General features: G+C 39.6%; 2 protein-coding genes across 2 annotated transcripts in view; one reads left to right on the top strand and one right to left on the bottom strand.

Moving 5' to 3' along the window:
• mcm2 (minichromosome maintenance complex component 2) overlaps positions 1-9,377 on the bottom strand; it is a 27,475-nt gene extending 18,098 nt beyond the window's left edge. The window contains exons 1-10 of the mRNA XM_062069379.1: positions 9,228-9,377; positions 7,758-7,936; positions 7,516-7,688; positions 4,394-4,524; positions 4,180-4,318; positions 4,006-4,103; positions 2,375-2,496; positions 484-691; positions 276-410; positions 13-204 (exon numbers count right to left, since the gene is read on the bottom strand). Of these exons, the coding sequence (XP_061925363.1) occupies positions 13-204; positions 276-410; positions 484-691; positions 2,375-2,496; positions 4,006-4,103; positions 4,180-4,318; positions 4,394-4,524; positions 7,516-7,688; positions 7,758-7,936; positions 9,228-9,233 (1,383 nt within the window). The 5' untranslated portion in view covers positions 9,234-9,377. The remainder of the gene's footprint in view (positions 1-12; positions 205-275; positions 411-483; positions 692-2,374; positions 2,497-4,005; positions 4,104-4,179; positions 4,319-4,393; positions 4,525-7,515; positions 7,689-7,757; positions 7,937-9,227) is intronic.
• Positions 9,378-10,749: 1,372 nt separating this feature from the next.
• LOC133664521 (cytochrome c oxidase subunit 6C-1) overlaps positions 10,750-25,000 on the top strand; it is a 29,575-nt gene continuing 15,324 nt past the window's right edge. Inside the window, exons 1-2 of the mRNA XM_062069256.1 lie at positions 10,750-10,855; positions 13,406-13,520. Coding sequence (XP_061925240.1) covers positions 13,416-13,520 — 105 coding nt within the window. The 5' untranslated portion in view covers positions 10,750-10,855; positions 13,406-13,415. The remainder of the gene's footprint in view (positions 10,856-13,405; positions 13,521-25,000) is intronic.

Here is a 25,000-nt window from a genome sequence, read left to right as displayed (position 1 = left end):
CGTCCAACTCACTCTTTCGCCGATGCATTCGTCCTTGGAGAGGGCGACAATGGCTTTGACGTCTTCGTCCGTCAGCTCGGCCACGGCCACGCCCTGGTCGCGGCGAGTGACGTGGTTGGCAAGAATGACTGTGGCGAACACGGGGAAGCCGTTGGCCATGTTCAGAGAGCCGTCGTAGTTGTTGTGGTAGATGCCCGTCAGCTCCTTTGAAAACAGGAAACTGATTGAAGTTGGCGAGCCGACTGATTGGACTTCTCACAAGGACGTCCACTCACAATCTCGTCTCCCGGCTTGCAGTTATCCACCAGGTCCGCTAGCAGGATGGCATCTTTGGAGCGCGGGAGGCGTCCGGCGGCCACTTTTCCGGGGCTTTCCTGAAGGGTGATGCGCTGGTAGTTCTGGTACACTGTCTGCAAGGGAACCGCAGTTGAATGAACAAAGCGGCAGAGACGTGGAAGAAGCTTCCGGAAGAAGAGCACTCACCTCCTCCATGTTGATCTCAAAGGGTCCTTGGGACTGACATTCCGAACACGACCCAGGCTTCACCTCTTGGTTCTGAGACTGGAAGTAGGGGCCCAGCACAAAGTTGCACTTGTTGCAGTTGTACTTGACCATGCCGAGCTGCGGGAGTACGCCGGTGCAACTGCTCACCACCCCGCTGGTGCGGATCAGCTGGTTCAGGTGCAGCTGCCTGCAGAAAAAAAGGGTTGTCTTTTCTTTCAGATCACAAACTGCATACATGTCTAATATGTTGATTTTTCCCATTACATGTTGTCGTTTCTACACATTCAGATTCTTTATTGTCATTCAAGCAGAGCATCGTGAGGCCAATATGGCGTTGCATTTGGCCTCAACAAAAACAGTTGGATAAACAACAGAATAAAGACAATAAAGAGAAAAATATTTAGAGATGTCCGATAATGGCTTTTTTGCCGATATCCGATATTGTCCAACTCTTAATTACCGATTCCGATATCAACCATTACGATATATACAGTCGTGGAATTAACACATTATTATGCCTAATTCTGTTGTGATGCCCCGCTGGATGCATTAAACAATGTAACTTTACCATGGACCCCGACTTAAACAAGTTGAAAAACTTATTTGGGTGTTACCATTTAGTGGTCAATTGTACGGAATATGTACTGTACTGTGCAATCTACTAATACAAGTTTCAATCAATCAATCAAAAACGAGGTTTTCCAAAATAAGAGAACAACTTCAACTCCAGTTATGGAAAAAAGTGCCAACATGGCACTGCCATATTTATTATTGAAGTCACAAAGCGCATTATTTTTTTTTAACATGCCTCAAAACAGCTTGGAATTTGGGACATACTCTCCCTGAGATAATCCTGATACCCATTACAACTACAGGAAATACTATACTTTGACTTTCACAGAGTGCATTATTTTTTATTTTTTAAACATGCCTCAAAACAACAGCTACAAAAACAATGAAGGCACAGAGCTTCTGTCCAGAGTAGAGCAAACCTCCGAAATCGGGAGATGGGGGGGGGTTGAGGTGGGCGGGGTTTGGTGGTAGCGGGGGTGTATATTGTAGCGTCCCGGAAGAGTTAGTGCTGCAAGGGGTTCTGGGTATTTGTTCTGTTGTGTTTATGTTATGTTACGGTGCGGATGTTCTCTCAAAATGTGTTTGTCATGAAGTCTGTTTTAGAGTCTGGGGTTCTTGCAGTTGTGTATTAAATGTACTTACTTTTTAGTAAAAGAACTCTGACCTAATATTTTCAGTTTAATTACATGGTATCATTGTATAAATATCAGCTTGATTTGCATAAACCACCCTGAACTGTGAAATGTGGTGGAAACACAAACTACACACCTCAACAGGAAAACTAAAGTTCCTGAACTTTTGGTGGAAAAGGGCCTATTGTCACCAAAATTATCACGGTTATTATTATCATCATCACGGTATTGTGAATGTGTTCAAAATACACTCACACGCTTATAGCCAAGTTTTATTTAAAAAATGAATGACAAAAAAACAGCCACACAATACACGTTATTGGCAGAAGATATTGTCCTGGCTACCATAGCCATATTATTTTTATTTGAGTGTTTACATATGTCTATCTTCTTCCGCTTTCATTTTTAAAGTTTTAGTTTTAATGTTAAACAAAAAAATTTGTCCTGTTTATTTGATTTCCCGCTAATTCACTTCCTGTTGTCATATTGCCTCGGGTATAGCTCTGTGCTAAGAGTTAATCTATGTTATCAATCACAGTTTTACGATCGTTATTTAAAACTGTATTTATAATACTAACTATGGGGAGTTTTACCGCGATTTATCATTATATTGTTTCTCGTTACATCCCTCAGTTTCACGTATGGCTGTTCTTGCAGTGTGGTACCTGAGCGAGCGGATCTCCTCCACCAGAGGCAGGTTGCAGATGCGCACGTGGATCTCGTGTGCGATGCGGTCATACTTGGGGTACATAGCCAGAACCACTTCTTTAGCCGCCTCGTCAAACACCTGACACATGAGAGGAACGATCAGGTTAGCTTGGCAACAAGCGAAACTACGCTACACGAAGCGCCTGGAAACAGACGACAGTGACAACGTTTATGTGAAGACAATGTTCATATTCTCCTTATGATGAATTTGGGCGGAATTGAAAGCTTGTGATTGATTGGCAGGAGTGATCGTTGCAAACGAAAGGATTAAAAAAAACAGAGGCAATGTCCTGTTCTGTGTTCACCTTAAGGGACTTGGTGTTTATTTACCTCCGATTGACACAACAACTCTGGTAAAGTATAGGGGTGTCCCGATATAACTTGTTCACTTACGCTACAATATCGATATTGTAGCTTTGAGTATTGGCCGTTACCAATATTTATCAGAAATCAGCACTAATCATACATACTTTTAATAATTTGTAGTGTTGGATGTTAGAAAAACTTTGATCAAAATAAATTTGTCAAATAGAACAGCAGCAGATGGTAAAAAACACTAACCGTCTAGAGTGGACTAACGCTTTCTTTAAACAGGTACTGCACTGTTTTTTTTTTTAATTTTGCCAACCGTTTGCAATCATGAGAGACAAAAAGACAAAAGTTTTGTTTGTATTTTGTTGCATTCCAACATGTAAAAATCGTCTTGTTCTTGGTGGCTAGCAATGCAGCTAATGGGAGAAATCAATTCTACCTCTAAATAATTTAAAAAATGCATTACAAAACTGTCAACAATACTTAATTTATGTTCCGTAAACTGTATAATAACCAAACTGTAGCAACATTGTTATTTTAAGAGCGAACAGTTTGTAATGCACACTGCAATAGGACAACAGCTATATCAACAGTCTATGCAGTCAAAGAACAAGCATGATGTGCTGTGTTCATGTCTCTCATAATGATTGTGAACTATGGGCAAAATTCCCCAAAAAGTGCAGTTCCCCTTTAAGTTGAAGTGGATGGATAATGTTTTTTTATGGCAACACCTGGGGATCATAATTATTCATTAAGTTAAGCTCATGACACAGTAGGTTGAATGATGCGGACACGTTTGTTACTGGATACTTTCGAATATGTGTCTGCTTTCGAGACTATGTATGTGTAAGTTATATGCAACTATCATATTGACAAATGTGCCGTTTCCAACTGCAATATTGTTCACTTAATTATTATGCACGTGTAGCTGCGAGCTCCTAGTAGCCTATATCCTAACTGGAATAGACTAAAATAGAAGAAAAGGCCTACCTTGTGTGCTTATTGGAGGACATTTAGATATTAACTGGCTGTCGAGCTTTGCACAAGTAAACACGCTGCAGGACTGCTTACATCAAAAATTTTAGATCCAAGCCACTCCAAACACCGCCCTTACGACGAGCGTTGTCCTTTTTCTCAAAGTCTTAGCGTATGCGGGGCGTACGCTGGAGGGTTTTAATGATCGCGGGTATTTTGATTGGCTTCTAAGCTTCTACCGCGCCTGACGCATAGCAGCTTGAAAGTGACATTTTTTACGTCATTTCATGATCTTGTTCACCTTCAACATCTCAGTGGGAGCTTCAGGCAGGAAGTAAGCAAGCACGTGCTCCCTGGCTGCAAGGTCTTCATAGTTGACCACTAGACTCTCCTTGTTCTCTGCACACACACATTAGTAGAATATGCATGACACGCTCACATGCATTGCTGCACACATACACTGGAGATGAGCTACCTTTGCACATGTCGCTGATCTTCTCCTTGAACACGTTGTGGCCGCTTTCGTCCACGTGCGTGCGCAGGAAGTTCTTAAAGCGGTTGTAGATCTCCAGCCGGGGGGCGGCCATGGACACCCACTCCCTCACCGTGTGACCCTGCAAGCCGGGTAAGAAGCGTGTCAGCCGGGGTCGTCGACGAGCGGGCGAGGACACCTTCACACGCAGACAAACCTTCATGTCCTCCAGGTTCTCGATGCTCTCTATCATCTCCTCATCCTCGCCTTCTGTTGTGCCCTCTGCCGCCCGCTCGGCCAGGCGCCTCCGTCGCGCCGCCGGCCGCTCGTCGTCCTCGTCTTCGCTGTCTAAGAAGCAGAATGCAAGACCGTTTGTTTGGCTATCATGGACGTCTGCTCTTGTTACACATTCTACAACATTTATCCATAATAAGTCGGGAGTTTAACGGTATTATAAATGCCAGGGTATTTCGGCATCAAAATCATCACAATAACACCGCGATGTGTGATGGTATAAAATGAAAACTGGGCCACTGTAGTTTTTTTCTTGGCACTTTTGAACTGGCCAGTCTGGAAGTAGTGTTGTCCCAATACCAATACTTTGGTACCGGTACCAAATGTATTTCGATACTTTTTGGTACTTTTCTAAATAAGGGGAACCACAAAAAATTGCATTAATGGCTTTATTTTAACAAAAAATCTTACATATGTTTCTTATTGCAAGTTTGTCCATGAATAAAATAGTGAACATACAAGACAACTTGTCTTTTATTAGTAAGTAAACAAACAAAGGCTACTAATTTAGCTGCTGACATATGCAGTAACATATTGTGTCATTTATCATTCTATTATTTTGCCAACATTATTCAGGACAAGTGGTAGAAAATGAATTATTAATCTACTTCTTAATTTACTGTTAATATCTGCTTACTTCCTCTTTCAACATGTTCTATCTACACTTCTGTTAAAATGAAATAATCACTTATTATTCTGTTGTTTGATACTTAACATTAGTTTTGTATGATACCACACATTTGGGTATCAATCCGATACCAAGTCGTTACAGGATCATACGTATATCAATCATATTCAAAGTCCTCATGTGTCCTGGCACAAATTTCCTGAGTTTATAAACATAATATAAATTTTACAAAAACGAAAAAAGATTTTGTGATGCTAAAAAATATCAATGTAATCACAGTAGTATTGACTAGATACGCCCCTGTACTTGGTATCATTACAGTGGATGACAGGTGTAGATCCACCCATGGCGTTTGTTTACATTGTGACGCCGGTGAGCTACGGCGTGTAGTGAAGCATGTTTAGCTATTCCTCGTCCTGCAGGGATGATACTTGCAAGAAACGTACTTTATTTGTCGCCATGGAGGCGAGGATTAGTGATTTAGAAGTAGCTAAAACACTGCAGACTATGGCTGGACTTTAGCTGCTATCTAGCTAGCCATGTCTTAAAGCACCTCTTCCTGAGGGCGTTTTCGTGTTATAGCTTCACCTTTATTGTTAGTTTTTAAGCCAAAATGCGTCCGTTCTTCCTTTTCTGTCTGCACACTGTGCCTGCTTGTAAGTACTCCGTGATTGTGCACTGCCGAACATGCTCCTCTGCTTGCAAAACCAGCAATGTCATGACGACGCGCCATCATGCCCGTAAAAAAACAAAAGAAAAGAAAATGGGGAACCGGTAATTTTCAAACAGAGTATAGTATCGTTTTTTATTCATTAGTACCGCGATACTATACCAGTACGGGTATACCGTACAACCCTATCTGTAAGTAAACTACCGTATTTTTCGGACTATAAGTCGCAGTTTTTTTTCATAGTTTGGCCGGTGGTGCGACTTATACTCAGGAGCGACTTATGTGTGAAATTAACACATTACCGTAAAATATCAAATAATATTATTTAGCTCATTCACGTAAGAGACTAGACGTATAAGATTTCATGGGATTTAGCGATTAGGAGTGACAGATTGTTTGGTAAACGTATAGCATGTTCTATATGTTATAGTTATTTGAATGACTCTTACCATAATATGTTACGTTAACATACCAGGCACGTTCTCAGTTGGTTATTTATGCGTCATATAACGTACACTTATTCAGCCTGTTGTTCACTATTCTTTATTTAAAATTGCCTTTCAAATGTCTATTCTTGGGTGTTGGGTTTTATCAAATAAATGTCCCCAAAAAATGCGACTTATACTCCAGTGCGACTTATATGTGTTGTTTCCCTTCTTTATTATGCATTTTCGGCCGGTGCGACTTATACTCCGAAAAATACGGAACATCTCCCCAAATTCCCTGTGTAGTGTGAGGTCCGTGTGTGGGAAGTCGTAAAGGAGAGAGAGAAAGATTATTTTTTGGGACATTTCCTGAAGTTTTCATTAAAATCTATTCATAACTTTTTTGAGTTATGTTGTTAACAGACAGACAGACCCTGGTCAAAACACAACCTCTTTGGTCTGCGTACTGGAGTCTTTCAAAGATGACACATAAGGCCGCTCAGATGTTGTGATGTTTTAACCCATATTTTTTCAACCCAATAACATTGAATCAACAGTGGTTTATTTTGGATTTGTTATCCATGTTTTAAGTAGAAAATGTGCCAGGTGGAATCAGGAACAAAAAAAAAAGTTTGCAGGGAACACAAGCAATATGAAAAGCTACTTGATAAATCACCACCCGGAAAACATATTGGACGCCAAGGAGGCCAAGCATCAATTTGTGGGGTATTTACATTATTAAACGTTAAATTGTCAGCTAACTTTTCTAAGAATCACCATTTTGCAAAGTTATATAAGATGTCGACGACAGAGGACTCTGAATAAAAAGTTGAAAGACACTAAAGTGAATATTATTGTTTTACATGTTTATATTGTCACTTTAAAAACACTTAACTGAAAGTATAACTTAAAGATAAATATATGTATATACACCTCCTTGATTGTAGTAATAACATGATTAGAACATTTGAGCATTATGTTTGTGTTTAATTACAGTAAGTGAGTTTATCCTAAACATTATTGTCACTTCATTTTAAACATTTAAGTTTTATTTTTCCCTTTTGGACATATACCATAATAATATTGTACCGTTTTCAGAGAAAAGTCTGTGTTGTTTTCCGTTTCCAGGAAGTAAGCAGTGTTGCCTAAAATGCGGTTTTCAGTTATCAAAAATGTAAACGGTATTACTAACCGTCTGAAATTGTACCATTTATCGTTACATCCCTAGTAGGACACTAGGTGATAGTATTTTGTTGTCTACAGTATTAAGGAATGTTCTGGAATGTTTAGTTTATAGTAAAAATCTGAAGTGGGGTCCTCACCGTATAGCAGTCCTCTCCTCAGCCGCCCACTAAGGCCCTGCTCCCGATCCCTCCTCCTCATGGCCTCCTCGGCAGCCGCCCGTGCTCCAGGAGACATCTCAGACAGATCCTCGTCATCCAAGTCCAAACCCTCCGCCTCGTACTGATCCAGCGCTGGGATGGCTCGGTAGTCCCTGCGCAGACGGAAAAACACCCATGAGAATTATTTTCCTCATCCTCCCGGCAGACAAACAATTCCTTACCTCTCCATGCCGTCCCCGATCAGCTCCTCTCCATCGCCGTCCTCCTCCTCCTCCTCTACAGGCAGGTTCCCATCTCCCATTATACCCTCTGATTCGTCCTCGAAGGGGGGAAGGTCTCTGCCTGGGCTGGAGGTCAGGTCTCCCCTCCTGGAGGTCATGTGCTGTGACTCTGATGAATCCTGTCAACATCACATGACATGTTTTCGCCATTATTTTTGCTCGTTTAACCTCACAACTGCAACCACTTGACTAGACTCTTTCAAAAGGGGTCTAAAAATAATTGTTTTCTACCCTTGTGGTCTACATAACATGTAATGGTGGTTCTTTGTTTAAAATTTTACAGACCGTTTTCAAGCTACTTTCTGACAAGTCTCCCCAGGATGCGCAGTTTTGTGAGCGGTCTTATTTACGTGCCTCCACTTATATTGCGTCTTCTCAACCTTCATCTTTGTTGTAGTTTTTAGCGCATCATAGCGATTCTACGAACAGATTAAGTTTGAAACTATACACTTTTTTGTGTTAGAAATGGCAACAGCGGAGGATGCACGTGCATGCACGAGCCAGTCTGCCCCCCAAAAAGAGGATAACAAAAAAGAAGGAGCTTGACTAAATCATCGGACTACAATGGCAGATTTGCGCAAAGCCTTACGGGTAAAAATCTACCATATTTAGATAATCAGCTGACATCATTTGTGGACCCCGACTTAAACAAGTTGAAAAACTTATTTGGGTGTTACCATTTAGTGGTCAATTGTACGGATTATGTACTGAACTGTGCAATCTACTAATAAAAGTTTCAATCAATCACTCAATCACACTCAATCATTCCAAACCACTCATTTGGAGGAAGTATGAAGGAAGGCAAGAAATATCTCCTCAATGTCTCCACGGATTGATTTCAAATGTTTGGGACTTACGCAGATACCATATGCACAACAGTGAGTACCAATAGGCATAAGCGGGCCACTTTAATGGGCACTTCATTAGGTACCCAACCAAATTAGATATTATGATGATACCATATGTGGCTGCAATAGGGCTACTGTATATGTTAAAAAATAGAAACTACTGTAGCAACCTGGCCGCTACAATAATGTCAATAAGTAATAGATTTACTATCTTTGTGATTTTTAATATTGAAAATCATGAGTGTGTACCTAATGAAGTGTCCAGGGCAATGTATTGTGACTCCACACCACATGCTAGTATTGAAGATCAAACGCAGGTTTAGATGAGCACATTTACGCATTCGAACCAACGTTCACACATAGATATAAATTAATCAAAATACTTGAATTATTTCTAATTTCATAGGATTTGACCACGATCATGTTAGTATTATTTATTGACGACAAACGACACTTAAAGCGGATAAACTGTACAAGACGCAATCAAAGTTTGTCACAAAACAAATCATTAGCGGGCTGCTTCAGCGGTGAAGTGACTTCGAAAAAAGTTAAATTAACTCACCGCCATTGTTCTCGTCTGCTTTTCTGCGTTTTGGAGCTCAGACTTCTTCCTGCACTACCCAGTCTTTCGCGCCAATAGAAGTCACGTGGTACAGAAAGCCCGCGAATTCTAATGAATATTTAAGTAGTAAATGACGTTGTGACTTCCGATTGGTCAAGATGACCTAAAATAGGCGGGACTATGGGCAGGACGTTTACGTCAGCTTGTGGTCGGTCCCTGACGAGTTGTTGCAGTACCATTGAAAGCCGGCAGGGGGCAGTGTTTAGAACGGAAGTAAATGTTTCATTATAAAAAGACAAAACACCGACACAATAGTTACTATTGTATAGGGTCACCTTTTTGTTCAGCGTATCACTCAGATCAACCTTGGAACAGAAAGTGATACATTTTGTAATCTCTCCTAATTAAGGTAATCAAAAAGGTTAACCAACGAACGAGATTTCTCTACGGAATTTCCTCTCTGGTCAACAAAAGCACCTTGAGGATTCTGGCGGGAACTCTCGTTCAACCCTTTTTCGATTACGCATGCACCTCCTGGTACCCTAGCACCTCCAAAACCCTCAAATCTAAACTCCAAACATCTCAGAACAAGCTAGTCAGGTTACTTCTAGACCTCCACCCCAGAACCCACCTCACTCCTACCCACTTCTCTAAAGTGGGCTGGCTCAAGGTGGAGGACAGAGTTAAACAACTTGCACTGAGCCTAGTCTATAAAATTCGCTACACCTCCCTGACACCGAAGTACATGTCAAACTACTTCCTTAACGTAAATGACCGCCATAACCACAACACCAGGGGGTGCTCCACTAACCACGTTAAACCAGATTCGAACTAACATCAATGTGGAATGCGCTCCCAACAGGTATAAAAAGAAAGGGCATCTCTATCCTCCTTCAAAACCGCAATAAAAGTTCACCTCCAGGCAGCTACAACCCTAAACTAACACCCTCCCCGGATTGCTAATAATCAAATGTAAACAATCAAATGCAGATACTTTTTCTTTTGCCTTCTGATCTCTCTCTCTCTCTCTCTCTCTCTCTCTCTCTCTCTTCTCTCTCTCTCTCTCTCTCTCTCTCTCTCTCTCTCTCTCTCTCTCTCTCTCTCTCTCTCTCTCTCTCTCTCTCTCTCTCTCTCCTCTCTCTATGTCCACTACTTGATGTCCATATCCCCCCCTCCCTCCACACCCGATTGTAAATAATGTAAATAATTCAATGTGATTATCTTGTGTGATGACTGTATTATGATGATAGTATATATGATAGTATATATCTGTATCATGAATCAATTTAAATGGACCCCGACTTAAACAAGTTGAAAAACTTATTCGGGTGTTACCATTTAGTGGTCAATTGTACGGAATATGTACTTCACTGTGCAACCTACTAATAAAAGTCTCAATCAATCAATCAAACCTCAAAGTAGTGCTTTCGTGGCTTTAAACAGCCATGAATAAAAAAAACAGGATTGTGTCGTGTCAATATTTCGTTTGCTTTGTTGTTGTAAACTACAGACAGGTTGCAATTTACATGCCAGTCCGCTAGGGCGGCGTTGTGTGTTTAAACAGCTCAGCGTGGCAAACAGGAAGTTCACCCTCGTAGCTGATTCTGTGAAGGTCGTGAGTCGAACTTGTGAGTATTCTCCCCGCTTAAACACTTTATACTCACTCGTTAAAGTGACATAAATTTATCAGTACTCTTCTAAATATATCTTACGACTTTGAAACGTTTAGTAGCTTTGTATCGCGCTCGAGCTATTTAGCTTACCGGTTTCGTTAGCTTACATTACTATCATTCAGTCGGTTTCTTTTTTTAAAGCACACAAAACTTGCTAACTCATTAACTGTCAGTTGACAATGTGAGAAAAACTGGTGTTGATGTCTCTATACATACCATTTAAAGAGAAGGTAGTCTTCAATGTCGTAGCAACAATATGGATTAGTCTGTTCGTCTTAGTTATTAATGTCATATACACAGTCTTCATGTTTTAAATACTGTAAAGTAGACATACAGCATAAGTAACTGCATTGTTAGTTTGCGCTGGTCCTGAACTGACATGACGACACCAGGATGCATTCAAAAGGTCATCACTAATTACCTTTGTTTTATCTTGCTCACTGTTAGAATGTAATAGAACGTCATCGTTACAGGAACAAGGAAAATAAACGTTCATTATTCAGTCAAGCAATGTTATGATAAATATGCTCTTGAACAAACGTGTTTCTTAGTACCACTGCATAGCCTTTTAAACCTTAAAGCGGTTAAGGTAACATTTTTTATGTTTTAAATGTGATATTTTGCAATTTTAGGTAAATGTTTCCTTGCAGCCTTAGACTTAGACAAACTGTAATGATCCACAAGGGAAATTGTTCTACACAGTAGCTCAGTTACAAAGAATGGAAAGGATAATGCACAAAAAGAGGGTGAAAACAAAAGTTATAAAGAATCAGAATAGTTTTATTGCCGTTGTTTGAGAACGGGTTCACAAAGTAGGAATTTTTCTTGGTGCAATCGTGCAACATAAACCACACATATAACACATATTTGGTAATAAAAAGAGTAGACTAAAAATGTACCATTGTAGCAATATAAAACATAACATATATGTAATATTTACATATTATATATACATTATATGATATATATATATTGATATATTATTATAGTATGTTATTATATAATATATAACAAATCCCAATTACCATGTACAATATTACAGTATATGTAACAGCTGCAGCTGGTGCCAATATGGAAAACTGAGCAACATCATGAGAGGAGAAATACCGTTAAGCCTAAAAAGAAAGGTCTTTAATCAATGCGTGTTACCAACCATGACATATGGAGCTGAAACCTGGGCATTGTCAAATAAAATGGAAAAGAAAATAGCAGCAGCACAACACAACATGGAAAGAAACATGCTCGGAATCACATATAAAGACAGAAAAACAAATGAATGGGTGAGAAAACAAACGCAAGTCCAAGACATTATGAGAACTATCAAATTCAATAAGTGGAAGTGGGCTGGACATATCAGTAGAACAGATAATAGATGGACTTCCCTAATGACATCATGGAGACCCATGGATGGGAGCAGAAATAGAGGAAGACAAAGAGTGAGATGGCGAGATGAAATAGACAAATATTGGGGAACAGTGCAGTGGCAGGGAGCAGCTAGAGATCGTTCACTATGGCAGAAACATGCTGAGGCTTTCGTCCAGCAGTGGACTGACAACGGCTGATGATGATGATGATGAACAGCTGCAGCATAAAATAAAGAGTTAATAAGATCCAGCAGAAAATATACGTTATAAACAAGGAGAGGTAGCTAAGATAGAGGTAGTCAGTTAATAGACAAATATCTATTGCTGTATGACGAGTGGTTGAATCGCACACTGTGGGAGCGAAGCTGCAGGAGCCTGTTGGAGTATGAGCTTTACAGTGATGGAAAGATGTTGCTAACACATACTTGGTCATTTAGCAATGACAGTAACCTGGTAATAGTGATGGGTTGATGAGGCATCATGAAGCGTTTCAACACATTGCAAAACTGTATTGATACTGTGTCACTAAATACTGGCATCTGCTGGACATTAAAAATCCCTACAGGCAACCTATGGACCGACTCAACTGACACTGATGTTATGACCTAGTATATACAGTACAATAATATAAACCAAGTCATTGTATTTCATTTAGGATTAATTCATATCTTAATTTAAATAAAAATATATTTTCATATTTTTTAGGTACAGTCAATAAATAATGTGAACATGTATCATAACATGGAAATCTAAGAGAACGTGTTGTGAATGACGATGCTTGTGGACTGGGATTTTTTTTAATTTTATTTTATTTTTTACACATTTTTATTTTTTTTTTAAAAAGACAGTTTTTCCAACGTATTCAATTTTAGACTATTTCTCTTAGTTATTATTTCTCCGGCTGTAGAAAAGACCCGCTCACAGGGCACAGAGGAGGCGTCAGTGCAACACAGTTCGCGTATCGGTCACATGACCGAAACAGCTCATAATCGGTCACATGATTTTCTAAAAGCGGTACGCTCTATGAGCTCGACGCATGCGTCGATGCATCGGTGTTGCCGGACCCATCACTAACTGGTAATATATGCACCTGTAGGACATTTAGAGTCCATCTCATGTATGTGACCCTTTCTGTGTTTAGGTGATCCAACATGTCTTTAGCTAAACCAATGATGAGGGGGCTACTGGCAAAGCGCCTGAGGTACCATCTGCCTGTCGCTTTCGGTCTGTCCTTCTTGTTGGCGGCAATCTTCAAGGTAACCCACACATTATTGAAAAACAACTTCAATGATTTATGGTGGCCTGCATTCATCCATTGGATGTAACAAATGTCTGCTTTGAGCCACCCTTGGATAATGTTTTCTTGGTCAAATGACCTATAGAACCTATTTTATGATGATATTTTGCGTGCATACAAAAGGGCTGGGTCTCAAATGGAATACTACTATCGGTGCATTTGAATTAGTTCCTGTAGTGCTGTCCCAAATCGATCATTTACACCAAGACGGGACAGAAAAGCACTACTACGACGGCGTGGCGAAGTTGGTAGAGTGGCCGTGCCAGCAATCGAAGGGTTGCTGGTTACTGGGGTTCAATCCCCACCTTCTACCATCCTAGTCACGTCCGTCGTGTCCTTGGGCAAGACACTTCACCCTTGCTGGTTAGCGCCTTGCATGGCAGCTCCCGCCATCAGTGTGTGAATGGGTGAATGTCGAAATACTGTCAAAGCGCTTTGATTACCTTGAAGGTAGAAAAGCGCTATACAAGTATAACCCATTTATCATTTTATCATTTACTAAGGATGTAACGGCATACAGTATAATGATACAGTTAAAATTTGAATTACAGAAAAAAACAATTTATTATTGCATTTTAGGTAACACTGAGTCGCAGAGGCGCATGCACACTCGCTCCATTTGGCTTTGTAAACAGAGGCGATCGCTTTGTTTTACTTAATTTCACTCGCTTTTCTTCCATGAAGTCTTGGCATGTGTGGACAATATTGTAGACAGACGCATTTGCCCCACACAAAAAGTATACAGCAGAGGAGAAAAATATTTGATCTTGCAGTTTCATTTTGAAAGTGCGACACAACGTCCTTCACTCAGCTGCTGTGACTGAGAGTTACCATTGTACCATGCGCAGGCGATGTGTAGGGAACGTTGCCGCAACTTGCTTATAAAGCCTTGTCGTTTGTTTCCTGGGATGGTCACTTGTCATTTATTTTACTGCTTAACCTCGTCAGTGTTCCAATATCAACAGTAGCTAAAATGTTTTGTCATCACATCGAATTGAACGCAGGCTGTGAAGTGTCGATACGCTGAGTTGTCAGTGAGGCACAAATATTGCGTAGTAGATGTGAGAGGCAAATTATTATTGGCCAAATTGTTGCACTGAACCACATGGTGTTCTTGGAGAAGAACAAAACTTGTTTATTTGACTTCATTTCTTTTAGCCAAACTGCTTTGTCTTTTATTTTGGTATCGAAAAAATAAATTGCATGTTTTTCTTACATTACTTGTGTTTTTTTTTCCCATTTCACGAATGTATTATTATTACTTTAAAAAACATTCGTGTGACATATCATTTTGTTAATGTTTTATGGCAGGGGTGCCCACCCTTTTTTAGCAGACAAGCTATTTTTCAAATGACCAAGTTGAGGTGATCTACCTTTTTAGAGAAAAAAATAAAAAATATATATAATTTATGAAAGAGAAGTTTTTAACATGTTAAAGATGTTTAATGATAATGATAATACAAGCTGATAACTTCCACATTTTTGAATGGAGAAGAAAAAAAGTCCTACTTTTTGTCCAATACCAAATGAAAGTGATTAGTTTTTGGCATCTTATTTGTCCAGCTTCCATACTCGTTTTTATACACTCTACAGGAAATCTATTGCAAACTCCGTAGCTTGCTAGCTTGTGTGGGCTAGGTTTCTCAGTCCTTATTTTGTTAGCGCAGGCAGGATGGAGCAGTGCTTTTATTGTAAAGACAGGAATTGTGCGGTCAGTCTTTAGGGTTTTGACAGCAGGTACGGCGCAAGAGTCTGTTGAAATAAAAAGTGTTTCTCGCCTTCCTGCCGGTTGTTTTTTCCTAATAATGAGCTCGCAGCAGCCAGCGTCATCTCACAAGATCCTTGGGTACCGTGAAAGTCAATCAAGTGACAAAAGTGACATCAGAGGGAAGATTGATGATTGCTAATTTTTAGGTCTATTTTTTTAATGCCTGACTGGCGATCGACTTACACGTCCTCCGCGATCAATCGGTAGCTCGTGATCGACCTAATGGGCACCCCTGTTTTATGGTGTATAGTTAATTCCTAAACGACATATTTCTGCTCAAACACTTAATGGATCCTTGCCGATACAGCATCTACATCAGGGGTCTCAAACTCAATTTACCTGGGGGCCACTGGATGCAGAAACTGGGTGAGGCTGGGCCGCAAGAAAAGATTTCTTAAAAAAAATGTAATATGCACTTTTTAATGAATTCACCTTTTGAATGGCTTTCCCGCCCTAGCAACCATCTCACTCACCATGTAGCTAGCTTTGACTGCTGCATCTCTTGCTTTCTTGACAAAATCTTGTTGCCTCAGTAGACTGGTTTTAAATTTGCAACCCGGTTCACTCTCTCATCTCCCTGGTATTTTGCATACTCCTCAGCATGTCTAGTTGTATAATGATGTTTCAAATTGTATTCCTTGTGCACCGCAACTTTCTCTGTATCAACTACAGAAAAGAGCCATAAGGATTATTCATAAAGTAGATTACTTAGAACACACTAACATATTATTTATTAATTTGGGTTTATTGAAATTACAGGAACTACTATGTGTCATGTTTAAGGCTAAAAGTAAAACATTACCAGCAAATTTACAAAAAATGTCATCACTTCTGAGAATGAAGAGCATAGAAGAAAAGGTCATTTCCAACATCAGTATTCAAGGAAAACTTTAAAACAAATGTTTAATCAGTGGTGGGGGTTCAACTATGGAATTCTCTTTACAATGAGATAAAAGATTGCAAAAATATATTCCAATTTAAATTACTTCTTTTGTTTTTTTTGTTCGGTTTGTACATCATGAAGTTTTGCACTTGTGTTTTTGTGTGTTTTTTTGTTTGTTTTCGTTATATTTGGATGTAATTGTTGGTTTATATGATATCATTAAGTAAGACTACGTATTATGTTGAAGGGGGCAGAAAAATATAAGATTTTTCTTCATCCTGCTCCTTCTCAGGCATTGGTGTGTAAATTTATAATTGAATAATTGAGGTATAATTGTCTATCGATCAAAGATGCACATCAATGAAGGAGATAAATTAAAATGAAATGAAATAAAACACGTCGGAGTGCCCCTGTGCTCAACAAAGAAATATTGCATAAAAAATCGCCTCTGTCTGGAGCCAACGGGAGGGGAGGGGGGCTCGCCGTGGAGTTTACAGTTACGGTAGCACAATTAGCCCCGAACGGGCTAACATCACCACTAACGTGTTACACGTCTGATTCGCCCAGCGACTCTCTGTCGGAGTATCAGCGCTGGTGTGCAGTGCACCACACTTTTGTATGGTCGCTCGCTCCTTCGATGGGAGGAAGAGCGTGTGTGGGTGTCGTGGAAAAGCGGCAAAATGTTTCTCTGCTTGCATCACGCAAGTGACGTCAATGCATACTTGCCAACCTTGAGAGCTCCGAATTCGGGAGATTGGGGGAGGGGGGGGGGGGTTGAGGTGTGTGTGGGGGGTTGAGGTGGGCGGGGTTGGGGGTAGCGGGGGTGTTTTTGTAGCCCGGAAGAGTTAGGGCTGCAAAGGATTCTGGGTATTTGTTCTGTTGTGTTTATGTTGTGTTTAGGTGTGGATGTTCTCCCGAAATGTGTTTGTCATTCTTGTTTGGTGTGGGTTCACAGTGTGGCGCATATTTGTAACCGTGCTAAAAAATAAATAAAATAAAATATGACCACCCTCAGTGTGACATGTATGGCTGTTCCTCAAGTATGTCTTGCAATAACTTGCGTGTGTCTGCAGAAGCCTCATACAACACGTGCCCCGGCACGCTGCTTGTATGGAGAGAAAGATGATGAGGTGACAGTTTCTAGAGGACACGTAAGGCAGTGCCATCACGGCACGCCCTCGCCACACCGTGATTGGTAGATTCCTTCAGCTCCGCACACAACGCTGTCAAGCGCCATTCATTTAAAACTCGCAGGCCGCACTAATATTAAACTTTCATATTAAGGTGCGGGCCGCAAAATAACGTCTCGCAGGCCGCGATTGGCCCGCGGGCCGCATGTTTGAGACCCCTGATCTACAATAATGTTTCTTTTACAAAGGAAATCATTTTGAAATGTTTTTTTTTTTTTAAATAACACTTGGTTGAAAGATATCAGAACAAGTAATTTTTGATCATTTTGAGCTCATTTAAATATACTGCGACAATATTAACTGTGATAATTTTTGTCACAAAAACCGTGAAAAGAAATGTTCATACCGTGACATCCCTAAGCATTACTAACACACTGGATTGCTTCCCCCAGCAGCAAAACCCCACTGCAGCAGCGCAGAGATAAAACAATGCAGCCGAGTCATTGATACACTTAAAAGCTACAATATTGGAGATGTAAAAGACCCTGTAGACCTCCCGAAAAGACAATTGTAATTATAATAACTGTGTTTTAACCTTCATATTTTTTATTTGGTGACACAAGTTCAGCAGTTAAAAGTACGTTATCACCATCGCCAATGAATGACTTTTGATGGTGATCACAAACGCCGGTTCCTTCTGGCTGATGTTGTATTTATTCTTAGTCCCCTGGTTGACTAGCTAGCAGCTAGTTGCATTTCTATACCGTGTGGAGACACTCCCCTAAGCTAACAATAATCACTTCCATTACGGCAAATAAACTGCATTCCTTAATTAACATTATCACTGGAGGATGAGGCTGAACATGTTACACGCCGAGAGCAAGCAGGAGCATGCATGCTAGCTAGCTGCTGAGCTACAGAAGAAATAAGTGCTTTGTTCTTTCTTTCTTTCTTTAGTTTATTTCGAACATGAACACACTTACAGCATAATACATCACACAAATTCATATCATTTCACTTTACATCATGTCTGAAAAGGAGTAGGACGAAGCTAAGCTTATTTACTCCTACCCGTTTCCCACTTCAGAGCGTTTACAAATCTATACATTCATTTACTGACTTTTTTATAGTAAAATGACATCCGTGAATGAGTAATACAACAGTTTTGTAATATATAATTAAGTCAGTCATTATTAACATACTGAGATGAAGAATGTTATTTTCAATAAGGTTGAAAGTATTCCTCATAATTCTTCTTCTTTGTACTTTGTAAGCACTATTAATTTGAACAACCTCTTAAAGGCCTACTGAAATGAATTTTTTTTATTTAAACGGGGATAGCAGATCTATTCTATGTGTCATACTTGATCATTTCGCGATATTGCCATATTTTTGCTGAAAGGATTTAGTATAGAACAACGACGATAAAGATTGCAACTTTTGGTATCTGATAAAAAAAAAAGGCTTGCACCTACCGGAAGTAGCGTGACGTAGTCAGTTGAACATATACGCAAAGTTCCCTATTGTTTACAATGATGGCCGTATGAAGTGAGAGAGATTCGGACCGAGAAAGCGACAATTTCCCCATTAATTTGAGCGAGGATGAAAGATTTGTGGATGAGTAAAGTGCAAGTGAAGGACTAGTGGGGAGTTGAAGCTATTCAGATAGGGAAGATGCTGTGAGAGCCGGGGGTGACCTGATATTCAGCTGGGAATGACTACAACAGTAAATAAACACAAGACATATATATACTCTATTAGCCACAACACAACCAGGCTTATATTTAATATGCCACAAATTAATCCTGCATAAAAACACCTGCGTGTTTGTTATGCTAGCTCCTAGCTCCTCTGCTAGCTCCTAGCTCCATAGAACACGCCAATACAATTCAAACACCTGATCAACACACACAATCACTCAGCCCAAAAGACCGTTTACCTAACCCAAGGTTCATAAAGCTTATATATTTTTAAAAAGTTACGTACGTGACGCGCACATACGGTCAAGTTATCGAATGTTTAGCAGCGAAGGCTGCATACTCACGGTACCTGATATTCAGCTGGGAATGACTACAACAGTAAATAAACACAAGACATATATATACTCTATTAGCCACAACACAACCAGGCTTATATTTAATATGCCACAAATTAATCCTGCATAATAACACCTGCGTGTTTGTTATGCTAGCTCCTAGCTCCTCTGCTAGCTCCTAGCTCCATAGAACACGCCAATACAATTCAAACACATGATCAACACACACAATCACTCAGCCCAAAAGACCGTTCACCTAACCCAAGGTTCATAAAGCTTATATATTTTAAAAAAGTTACGTACATACGCAAAAAAAAGCCAAAGCTGCATACTCACAGTAGCACGTCTGCGTCTTTGTCTTCCAAATCAAAGTAATCCTGGTAAGAGTCTGTGTTGTCCCAGTTCTCTACAGGCGTCTGTGTATCCAAGTCAAATGTCCTCCTGGTTAGAGTCTCTGTTATCCGAGTTCATCCATCTTGACTGCATCTTTCGGGAATGTAAACAAAGAAGCGCCGGCTGTGTACTGTTGTGGCTGACTACGTTCGAAAAATACGTCCATTTCGCACCGACAACTTTCTTCTTTGCTTGCTCAGCTTCCTTCTTCATAATGCAATGAACATGATTGAAACAGATTCACGAACACAGATGTCCAGAATACTGTGGAATTATGAAATGAAAACAGAGCTTTTTCGTATTGGCTTCAATGTGGAAGGCATACCCGTGTTCGCCGGTCTACGTCACGCGCATACGTCATCCTCAGAGGCGTTTCGAACCGGAAGTTTAGCGGCAAATTTAAAATGTCACTTTATAAGTTAACCCGGCCGTATTGGCATGTGTTATAATGTTAAGATTTCATCATTGATATATAAACTATCAGACTGCGTGGTCGGTAGTAGTGGGTTTCAGTAGGCCTTTAAACTGGATCATATCAGTACAATGTTTAACTTCTTTACTTAATCCATTCCATAATTTAATTCAACATACTGATATGCTAAAGTCTCTAAGTGTTGTATGTGCATACAAATGTTTTAAATTAGATTTTCCTCTAAGGTTATATTTATCCTCTTTAGTTGAGAAGAATTGTTGTACATTCTTTGGTAGCAGGTTATAGTTTGCTTTGTACATAATTTTAGCTGTTTTGCAATTTTACCAAATCATCGAACTTTAATATTTTTTAATCAATAAATATAAGGGTTTGTATGTTCTCTATGTCCAACATTATGTATCAGTCTAATTGATATTTTTTGTAACACGGTTAACGAATGTCGCGCACATTTGTAGTTATTTCCTCATATTTATGCACAATAACTCAGATATGGTAACACTAGCGAGCAGTCGAGAATATGAAGTGATTTTTGACCCAGGGCGTATTTTGCTTTATTCATTATTGAAATGTTTTTTGCCACCTTATGTTGTATTTTTTGTATATAAGATTTCCAGTTCATTTTATCATCTATTAATACTCCCAAAAATCTGGTTTCTTTTACCCTTTCAATGTCTACTCCGTCTATTTGTATTTGTGTATGATGCTCTTTTCTACTGTTACCAAATAGCATTATTTTAGTTTTACTGAGATTCAAAGAGTCTGTTTTTGTCAAACCATTTTTTAAATGTGTTCATTTCTTCTGTTATTATTTGTATTATCTTCTGTGTGTTCTCTCCTGAACAGAAAGCATGTTATTTAGTTATTGTGTGTTATTGGCTTTGTTTTGATCGAACAATTGTATGTAATAAGAGAATAAGGATTCGGTTTAAATATTGTGCTAAAATTGTTAAACTGTCAATATTACTCACCATCAGAGGTGAGTAGAGTAGCCAGAAATTGTACTCAGGTAAGAGTACTGTTACTTTAGAGATTTATTACTCAAGTAAAAGTAAGGAGTAGTCACCCAAATATTTACTTGAGTAAAAGTAAAAAGTATGTTGTGAAAAAACTACTCAAGTACTGAGTAACTGATGAGTAACCTGTTCGTTTAATGACGGCAACCAATAATGCACAAAAACATAAAAATAGCAATGAGCAAAATCAGAGCCAGGAATATCTCTTAAGCAACTAAAACAATAATATATATTAAATAATGATACATTAAAATTAAAAAATTAAGGCAGATGGAGCCACAATAACTTAACAGCACCATAGGCTCAGTAGGCATCCATTGATTGATTGATTGAAACTTGTATTAGTAGATTGCAGTTACAGTTCAGTACACATACATATTCCGTACAATTGACCACTAAATGGTAACACCCCAATAAGTTTTAAATGACCAAGTGAAGGTGATCTACCTCATATATATATATATATATATATATATATATATATATATATATATATATATATATATATATATATATATATATATATATATATATATATATATATATATATATATATATATATATATATATATATATATATATGAGGGACGGCGTGGCGAAGTTGGTAGAGTGGCCGTGCCAGCAATCGGAAGGTTGCTGGTTACTGGGGTTCAACCCCCACCTTCTACCATCCTAGTCACGTCCGTTGTGTCCTTGGGCAAGACACTTCACCCTTGCTCCTGATGGCTGCTGGTTAGCGCATTGCATGGCAGCTCCCGCCATCAGTGTGTGAATGTGTGTGTGAATGTGGAAATAGTGTCAAAGCGCTTTGAGTACCTTGAAGGTAGAAAAGCGCTATACAAGTATAACCCATTTATCATTTATATATATATATATATATATATATATATATATATATATATATATATATATATATATATATATATATATATATATATATATATATATATATATATATATATATATATATATATATATATATACGTACACGTGTGTGTGTGTGTGTGCGTGTGTACATATATATGAGGTAGATCACCTTGACTTGGTCATTTATTAAGTAATTGATTAACGTTGAAAAACTTTATATATATATATTGATTAACGTTGAAAAACTTATATATATATATATATACATATATATATTAGTTTTTCAACGTTAATCAATTACTTAATAAATGACCAAGTCAAGGTGATCTACCTCATATATATGTACGCACACACACACACACACACGTGTGTACGTAAATGTGTATATATATTGTTGCGTTGACCAGCATTCCTCCAATGCGGAATTCAAATTGCTAGTCTCTCCCAGATTCTTTTTATGGCAATATGCTGTTGTTTATATTCAATCACCAGGCAGAAGTTGGTATTTTGTAGTTTATTCTCAAAGCTTAGAGGACAAACCTGAGACCAACCCAGCACCCAAGCGTTTCCTAGCCCGGTCCAGATCGGTCTCCCCTCCACCTCCCCCATTTTCTAAATTTGATCTATTAAACTACTATCGATGTGTAAAATCGTTATTTTCAAATTAAAATTAGTTATAGCTTCTTACCCACGGTAAAGACGTTAAAACTATGGAATGTGTCAGAGTCGGATGATTGTCGATTTTGTTCCAAGGAGTCTGTATCCACCCTCACTCACCCCCTTCTGTTTCTGAAAAAAGGACTGGGTTAGTCATACTATCACTTTCAGAAACATCTAAGAAAAAGGTCAGCTAATAGTCAAGTAGCGGAGGACAGGTCATCTTTGAGGTCAATGATTGTCTCTTTAGCCTCTATGGTCCACTGGGGGGTGTTGTTAGGGTAGGGGACCCCTTAGCAATATCACAATTAACTCAAACTCAACTAAACCCTAGCTTTTATGTAACTTATTCAATATGGTGAAAGTAACAAATATGCTTATATTTCTATTGTCACCAATACTAGAAAAATACTACCCTTGTGGCGAATGCTTTAGCAATAGTATTTTGAAATTTTACCACACCTGGTGGCCCCAATAATTCATTAAGTCAAGCTCATGTTGTAGAAAGTTGAATGATGCAGACACGTTTGTTACTGAATACTTTCTATCAGACTTCTGTCTTGACGACTATGTGTATGTAATGTGTAATGTGTCGTTTTAGCTCAGCTGTTGTGTAGCTGCTAGCTCCTCGTAGCCTACAGGTGTCTAAAGTGCAGCCCATAGTTATGTGTTTAACATAACCATGGGCTAAACCTAAACAATTGAAAATGTGGTATTTGGGTGTCGGTGTAATGTTTGGCAGCTACGCCGTGTCTTATCATTGGACCTAAGTTCTTTGGTTTTGTAGGCGAGACAGAGAGCAAGGGAACAATGTGGGACACTATTGTGTCCATCTTATACCATGCTAGCTGTTGCAAAGATAGGTCAACATGAGCAGCCACACCTTGAGTTCCAACATATATAAATAATCATAACATATGGCGAGTCGGGTGGCAGAACACACGGAAGCATCTCAGTCAGTCAGGGTTTTCACCGTTAGAGCAGTTGGATGTCAGCCATTCCTGTTGTTTCAGGCTGTGGTATGAGCTCATGGAGTAGTCTTGGTAGTGGTGTCGCAGCTGGGTGGTTCAGCCGTCAGGTAACACCAGGAATGTTCCTTCTTTGCGATTTGAATGTCAGGGTACAGTCTGTAAAGGAGGTCCAGCAATCTGAACCGGAAGTGGTTTGGTGACAGATAACCTTCTTGTGACCCCAGCGAAGCCTTCGACCTTTAAAGAGGAAGCACACAGTTTTTTTGGTACCTCTGCATTCAGAATCGAATGGGTGGCTGATAAAATTGTCCGTTGACACTCATGTCCAGCAGGGGTCCTGTCGGTACTTCCTGCTGCGGCTCCTGATGTGGGCGTCCTCTTACACGCCTTCGTGTTCGTTTGTTGGCACGACGGAACCTTTCCTGTTCGGAAATGTTCGGACAGTCACGACTCCAGTGACCAGGCTGGTCACAGCCGAAACAGTGTCTACCCCAGACCGGCTTTGAAGCATCGTGTTGTCCACCACCCGAGTCCAACCGCACGTCTGTTGAGGATTCTTTCCTCCACCTGTTGGAACTCAAAAGCAAGGTCACCCACTGCTGAATATACCCTAGCTGATCTTTGACCTTTTGGTTCTTTTAACCTTTTATCTTCAGCGATCTGTAATTTAAGTAGTCGTTTCCTTGTTGCTCTGTCATTAGCCCTATTTTGCATGGGATAAATAAAATGTCCTGCCATATATTGTTTTTGGCACCTTGTATATCAGGGTTAACTTTGTCCAAAGTGTTTGGCCAAAGGTTCCCTCCCGGAGGTACAGGTGGGAAAGCAAGGTCAACAATGGCTTGCATGTATGCATCGGCAAGAAACTTATATTGTAGTATGTCCAAAGTGTTAATGTCATGTGTCAAAAATGTCTGCCGGAGAAAATGGTCAGACGTGTACAAGGGGTTAATTTTCGGAGGCAGAATTAATCTTAGAGGGGGCGTGTTAATACCTCCTTCTCTTGTCACTGGAGTAGGGGGCGGTGTCCTAGTCAAAGTCTGGGCGGGTCGTTTGAATTGTCTTGCGCATGCGCGGCAGACAAAAAAACAATCAGTTCATTCTGTCATTAATCATCGTTTCTTTTGCTGCATTTCGTTTTTCCACGTAATCCCCGTTTACTTTTATCATACGCCAAACTCTTAAATTCTCTCCCTGCGTGTTCCATTTTCACCAGCGTGCACACACACACACACACACACGAGCACTCAGCAGCACACACACACACGAGCACGCGTAAGCACTCCCGC

The sequence above is a fragment of the Entelurus aequoreus genome, linkage group LG01 (assembly GCF_033978785.1).
Source record: "Entelurus aequoreus isolate RoL-2023_Sb linkage group LG01, RoL_Eaeq_v1.1, whole genome shotgun sequence".
In the NCBI taxonomy this organism is placed as follows: Eukaryota; Metazoa; Chordata; class Actinopteri; order Syngnathiformes; family Syngnathidae; genus Entelurus; species Entelurus aequoreus.
This window is presented reverse-complemented; position numbering and strand designations above follow the sequence as displayed.